Here is a 7,051-nt window from a genome sequence, read left to right on the forward strand (position 1 = left end):
ATAAAATAGGTTAGGACACAACTCCTCATTTGGACTCTTGCACCAGCTTAGACACCCCGTTACCCATCTTGAGCATGGAAGTGCCATTCTGAGTGCCTAAATGCAGGCCTGGGCCCCACTCCCTAGCTGCCAGAGGATGAAATTGGGTTCACGGTGCAGCTTTTCGTACAGTTTGTGTATCTTGCTTTTCTACAGGTGGACCTGCAAAGGCAAGTTCTGATCACAGGGATACAGACGCAGGGAGCCAAGCAGTTGATGAAGTCCTTGTATGTCAAAGAGTTCTTTATGACTTACAGCAAGGACAAACGGAAGTGGATCACCTTCATAGGAAACAGCACTGGGGGACAGAAGGTCTGCCTGCTCGTTAATCACCACAGCCTCCCCGGCTTTACGCAGCTGTAAGCGGGTGGGATGGCTCAGCAGAAAGTAACACACAGGCAGCCACCAGGGGCTTTTCTCCAGGAATAAGGGGGCAGATTTTTAAAGGTATTTAGGCGCATGAAGGTGCAGATTGGAAAATCCCACTAATTCCAAAGGACCTAAGTGCCTAAAGGGGTTTTTGAAAACCGCACTAGATGCCTATCTGCATCGTGAGGCACCTAGATCCCTTTACTAGTCTGGCCTGGTGTGTATAACACAGCAGAATACAGGATCGTAATAAGAGATAAGGAATCTCCCCAGCCTGGGCTTCAACCCAGCCCCGTAACCCTGGTTGTGCAGCCCCACTTCTGCACAGGCCTCTGTCCCCACTTCTGGCTCACGGCCCTTCCCCTGAGCACATGTGCAAGGAGAGTGGGACGCTGGGCTGAACTCACGCCCCTGTTCAGTGCGGCCCAGCCCTGGCACCCTGTCACAATATATTGCTAATATTAGCAGTAGCTACCTAACGCATGTGCAACCCAAGTGTCCATATAGCACCTTCAGGGGTCTCCTATCTATGCCCAAACTCCCCTTCCCTGCCAGCTGGAGCTCAACTCTGAGGCCTGGTTTCCACCTAAAAATTAAATTGTCCTAGCTACATTGCTCAGGGCTCTGAAAAATATCACACCCTGTGCAATGTAGTTAGCTCAGTCTACGCCTCACTGTAGATGCAGAATTCTTCCATCGACCTCTTGGAGAGGAGAATTAACTACACTGATGGAAAACCCCTTCCAGCGACAAAGGAAGGGTGAACACTATGGCACTACAGTGGTACAGCCCCAGCACACTGCACCTGTAGCTGCAGTAGTGTAGCCATACCCACAGTGTCATGGTGTTTGTATGATAGGTGTTAATGCATGTTAGGTCTCCACTGGTCTTAGTTGTCTGTCTATTAATATCCTAATAAGGGTCTTTACTGCGCCTAACACACTGGGTCCTGGTTTAGCCTCTGGATGCTATAGTAAGGCAAAGATAAGGATGATGTGTTTTTAGGTTTTGCTATAATGTGAGTAGCCCCATTGAAATTGCATAAGTAAAGACTTAATCTCATGATGTAGGGTTTGCAGGATCAAGCTTGTAATTAATATCATTATCTTTTCTGAAATCTTAATTGCATTTTTCTGTTTTACTAGTTGTTTGAAGGTAATTCAGATGCCCATGGGATAAAAGACAACCATATTGATCCACCTATCATTGCTAGGTATATTAGGGTTTATCCAACTGACTCCTACTACAGGCCTACTCTTCGCATGGAACTCCTGGGCTGCGAAGTCGAAGGTGAGCAATGAGAACTCACTGGTACTTGTTTCCCCTCTACCCCTTAGAAAAATACGCTCAACCTTTTTTTTTTTTTTTTTAATGGGCCAAGATTTTTGGTGCCTAACATGAGACACCTCAAAGGGGCCTGATTTTCAAATAGAGCTCTGCCCACCCTCTGAAAATTGGGTTTCTCAAGTTGGGCATCCAAAAATCACAAGATGCTTCTGAAATCCTTGGCCTTAATGAATTTAGGGTGCGATTTTTTTTTTTTTTTTTTTTTTTTTTTTTAATAAAGCATCTAGGTACCCAACTCCCATTGAAAGCCATTGGAAGTTAGGGGTTTTTCCCATTCAGTGCTTTTGAAAAGCCCACTCTTAGTACTGGTGTTTGTATTTGGATTGACAGCTCTGGCTTTTCTCTGTTTATCCACAGAACAGGCAAGACATGGTCAGTGGCAGTGCCAGCTTTCTGCACGCTGCCTTATGTATGTGCCTTAACACAGACCTGGGGAAACTTCCTCTGGGAGTGGGAGCAGAGTTTAGTCTTCATGTCTCATTCAGTCATAGGCCTCTCTGAGAAGAAAAACAAAGAGGCCATTAGCGTGCTGACAGTCAGCACTACCTGAAGTGGTGATGTGAGCTCATGGCGAACAGGACTGAGGCCGTAAATCTCATTTCACACAAGCCATTGCACAGTCATCGCATGGGTGACTTGCAGTTACGCCTGCCCTGGGCTGGATTCAAACCTGCAACCTAGAAAAGAGAGGCTGTGGATCCCCTTTCCCCGGTTCCCTGGACAACAAGCCCCTTGTTCTTATATTGCCATTCAAATAAACTAATACAGAGTGGGACTTTCAAAAGCGCTCAGAATTGGTCTAACTCTGGGTGCTTTTGACAGTCTCACCCATAATAGGCAGACGCACAAACCTTTTAGTTCACAGATCTGCTGGACTTAGTTTTAATGATGACTGGGCAAAGAGAGCTCCACACCCTGACTGCAAATGTATTCTCTTCTGCCACTCCCTGAGCAGTTAGAATGTAGATAGCACTTCACAACTTCAAAGTGCTTTACACATTTTAACAAATGAATGCTCACAACAACCCTGCATTACCCCCTTTTTAAAGATGGGGAAACTGAGGCACAAGGGAGGTTACAATGACTTGAGCAAGGCCACACAGCAAGTCAGTGGCAGAGACAGGCATTCCTATCCTGTTGCTTATTCCTCTAGTCCACTGCTGCTCAAGAGATGAAATGGAGACCTACTGCTATTCTCTTAACAGGTTGCTCTCTGCCACTGGGAATGGAAAATGGGGAGATCAAGAATGCTCAGATTACAGCTTCTTCCTATAAGAAATCCTGGTATAACTCATGGGAGCCTTCCCTCGCGCGTCTCAATCAGCAAGGGAGGATAAATGCCTGGCAAGCGAAGGTAAGAAGCAAACAAAAGAAAAAAATGCTAAGTCAAAGCTGCTGCCATTAGCAAATGTGCTGCTGCTCCGGTGTGTGTCTGTGCCTGCTCCGTGTGCCCCCTCCGTGCTGTGCTCTGGTTTGTTCTATCCAATCCTCCAGTGAAAAGCCTGCTTAGTTCCCTTCCAGGGGGAGGTTTGTGACATGCTCGCAAAGAGGGGGGTTTTTTTCTTTAAAAAAAGAACATTTGCTAATTTCATAATGTGAAGTGGAAAGCAATGAAACTATGTGGAGACTGGCAGCAGGTCCAGCATGCTCAACTTGATGGGCCTGACCCTGCACCCGTTACTCATGGGAGTGGTCTCTTTGGACTCAGTGGATGAGTAAGCGCTGAAGGTTGGTGGCCTGTGAGCCAAATTCATCTGGTGCAATTCTGTTGGCTTTACTGTTGTTCAGCAGTACTGCTTAGTGACTAGAGCATTGGAGTGAGACTCAGGAGGCCTGGGTTCTATAACCAACTCTGTCACTGGCTTGCTGGGTGACCTTGAGAAAGTCAGTTCCCCCCATGTCTCAGTTTCCCGATCTGTAAAATGGGGATGATGTTGATACTTTAAAGCGCTTTGAGATCTATTGCTGAGAAGCGCTTTATGAGAGCTACATTAATTCACCAGGGATGAATTTGTATTGTTTTTCATTCTGCGTTGGCGATGGAAGTGAATGCTGGATGGAGGGTCAGCGTGTATCGTCTGCAGTGATTAAACAGATGTGTGGCCAGCAGAGAACGCTGGTAGCGCTTCCCTTAACTTTGTTTGCATAGGTTTGAGGTTCTGGGTGGGTGGATGTCTTCATACAGCTTTAACTGTCATTGAGCAAAGTTTCTGGTTGTGCTAATATTGGCACAAACACACATTTGCTCACGCATTACTCTTTGTATTGTTTGTAGTCAAACAACCACCAGCAGTGGCTGCAGATTGATCTCCTCAAAGCGAAGAAGATAACCGCTATCACAACCCAGGGTTGCAAGTCCATGTCTACGGAGCAGTTTGTGAAAACCTACGCCATCCTTTACAGAGATGAAGGCACAGAATGGAAACCTTATATGGATGACTCCACTTCAGTGGGAAAGGTACCATTTTAAACTCGGAGAATTCTGTCCATTTCTGAATCCCAAGCACTTTGTCCTACTTCTCCAGGCCCAAATGAGGGACAGCCCCAGAATGAAGGGCACAAAAAATTGTTCCTGCAGTTGAATTTAAAATGCTGGTGGAGTGGTTCTTCTCTTATACAGGACTCTAGAACTTCCCTTTCATGGCTCTTTATTTCTGATGTAAGTAATTTTCAACAATAAAAGGGAGGGATGCTACATTTTTGTGGAATGCCGTTGAACCTGGGATGAAATCAGTGGCATGCCTTTTACAGAGGAACATTTCAAAGGAATGCACAGAATGTGTACGCGGAAGCCTCTGCCAAACATCACTGCAAAATATTTTTTGCTTTAATTTTTTTAAGTGAATTTAGTGCTGGTGGAAGGTCCCAGATTGACAGAGCTGAGACCTCCCTCATCCACACAGCACTTACAGAATCCCCCAAGCCACCTTGACGGATGTGCTTCAATCCCGACCTGCAGGGACCACATCTAGGGATAAGAGAGGGGGGATTTGTCAGTCCCCAGCCAACACAGGGGCCAGTTAGCACCAATTGTGGTGATGGTTTCTGTGATGTAGACAGAAACAGAGACCATGAAATCATTTCCACAGACCACAGTTTGGATCTGACTGGATTTGAGCCAGTGACCTAGAGGAGGAAGGCTGTATATACAACACTGGAGTGATCCAATCCACCTCCCTGTCCCCTAACGCAGCAACTCTGAAGCATTTAGATCAGGGGGAAAAAAAAGAAAGCAGCAGCATTTTTAAGGTAATTTTTTTTCACTAATTCATTGTTTTGTTTACTTTCAGGTATTTGGGGGGAACGAGAACAGCAGCGGACAGGTCAAGCATTTCTTAAATCCACCCATATTTTCCAGGTTCATCCGCATTGTTCCTAAAACCTGGAATCGAAGCATTGCTCTTCGGGTAGAACTCTTTGGTTGTGATCCTTTCTAGGTGCTGGACACACAGAGTACACATGAACAAAGGATTGCCAAGTCTGGGAGCCTTACACCTTTCAGCAGTCACTATGCAGAACTACATTTTTTTTAAACTCTTAGAGTGGTCATATTTAGTCCTTCTGAAGTGCCTTTCCTCCAAGGATCTTGGTGTTTTGCCAACGTGAATTAAAAGAGAGATTTCATTGGCAGATATTTCATTCATATAAATGTACATTAAGGATACAACGGCACAGCAGCTGGAAGGGCGCTTCCCAGAGCGGGTAGGTAGACACGTGCTTGCGTGCTCGAGCAGCAGCGTGGGCGGCAGCTCAGGCTGGCCAGCCGCATATGGACGCAGAGGTCAGGTGGGATTGTTCTCAGGTGGCTAGCCCGAGCCGCCATAGCCATACTGCTATTTTTAGCACGCAGGCTGGAGCAGAGCACGTGTCTGTTTACCTGCACCGACCCAGCTGCAGTGTAGACCCACCCTTAAAAAGAGAAAGTAACAAACATTAAATCCACAAAGCATGCAAGGTTGACATGCCCCTTTCCATGGGAATCTGTGCACCCAAACGCATTCCCTCCATTTCTCTACCACTGTCTTCTTCCCCTAGTCACCCACAATGGTCTGTTCTCCTTTTGTCCTGGTCCTGACCTAATTTTAGATTAAATCTCCTGAGGGCAGGGACCTTGGGCTTAATCCTGAGCCCAGATTTGCTCTCTTTGTAGCCCTCTCACTGCTGAAAGCTATCAGATGTCTCTCCCTAGGCATTCCCCTTGAAGGGGGAGTCTCCAGTACACACACAAGCACTGTCTACACCACCATCCAGTAGCCGCTGGTGTTGGGGCTGGGAAGCGGGTGTGATGCTGCACTCCAGCAATCCCTGGCTGGTAGGTGGTCCCTTGGAGGGTCATAGCCAGCCAGTGTAGATAAAAAAAGCCTCCACTCTGCTCTGATCTCTGGTGGGGCTGACATAGAAGTGGCCTCTCAAGATCAAGGATCTGCAACCCCTTCTCTGAGAATGTAGGGCCCTCATCTTTATATTTGCTTTTTAAACATCACGCATGCCTCTGACTCTATATATCGCAAATAACCGTTAATCTTCTCAGGACCCCCAGGGTGGGGATCAACAGTATCTTTATAGGTGGTAGGAAAGAGGCATAGAGAGACACAGTGATTTGCCCAAGATCATGGCAGGTCAGTGGTAGAACCGGAAATAGGATTCATGGCTTCCAGTCCTATGCTCTAACCGCTAGAAGCTAGGCAATGCTCTTTTGTTATCCCTACTGGAAGAAACAAGCCTTCTTGGCTGTTGATGAGAAACAGAACCTGATGGTAATAAAATGAGATTAGATAACACTATGGTAAAGACACCTACATCTTGTCTATGCTACAGCATTTGCCAACATTATCGCTGGTGCAGCTGCTGGTGTGCAGAAAACATTTATGGATTTTCTCAGGATGGATGCACTCAGTGAGAATATATTCGCTGTCCTTGAATATATCTTTTCAGCAGAGTTTTAGCTAAGCTTTTAGTACTGTCCTAGGCTCCAGTCTTGTCAGCAGAGGACTCCCTCTGCTCACATGGGTCCTCATGGCCTGGGGCGGAATATCATCAAGAACCCAGGGCCACGTTTTGGTCTATAACCTTATAAAGTATTGTCTCAAGCTGTTTCAAGAGAATTAGAGTTCTTATATCAAAAAATGTATGCGTTTCCAAGTAAAGATATTTTTTTAAAAAAAGTGAAATAAAATTTAAAAACCTCAATCAATATTATTTTCACATATTATTCTGCCTTTTTAAAATATTTCATACCGTCACCATTTTCCACTTGAAAGTACAGCTGAATTTCTGTAGTGTAGAGCAAAATGTG

General features: G+C 45.8%; 1 protein-coding gene across 1 annotated transcript in view; it reads left to right on the forward strand.

The window, feature by feature from the left end:
- Positions 1–5,192, forward strand: part of LOC135891264 (coagulation factor V-like) — a 53,833-nt gene extending 48,641 nt beyond the window's left edge. The window contains exons 19-23 of the mRNA XM_065418825.1: positions 196–351; positions 1,554–1,698; positions 2,961–3,109; positions 4,031–4,213; positions 5,046–5,192. Of these exons, the coding sequence (XP_065274897.1) occupies positions 196–351; positions 1,554–1,698; positions 2,961–3,109; positions 4,031–4,213; positions 5,046–5,192 (780 nt within the window). The remainder of the gene's footprint in view (positions 1–195; positions 352–1,553; positions 1,699–2,960; positions 3,110–4,030; positions 4,214–5,045) is intronic.
- Positions 5,193–7,051: the final 1,859 nt, after the last annotated feature.

This window comes from Emys orbicularis, chromosome 1, assembly GCF_028017835.1.
Source record: "Emys orbicularis isolate rEmyOrb1 chromosome 1, rEmyOrb1.hap1, whole genome shotgun sequence".
Taxonomy (NCBI): Eukaryota; Metazoa; Chordata; order Testudines; family Emydidae; genus Emys; species Emys orbicularis.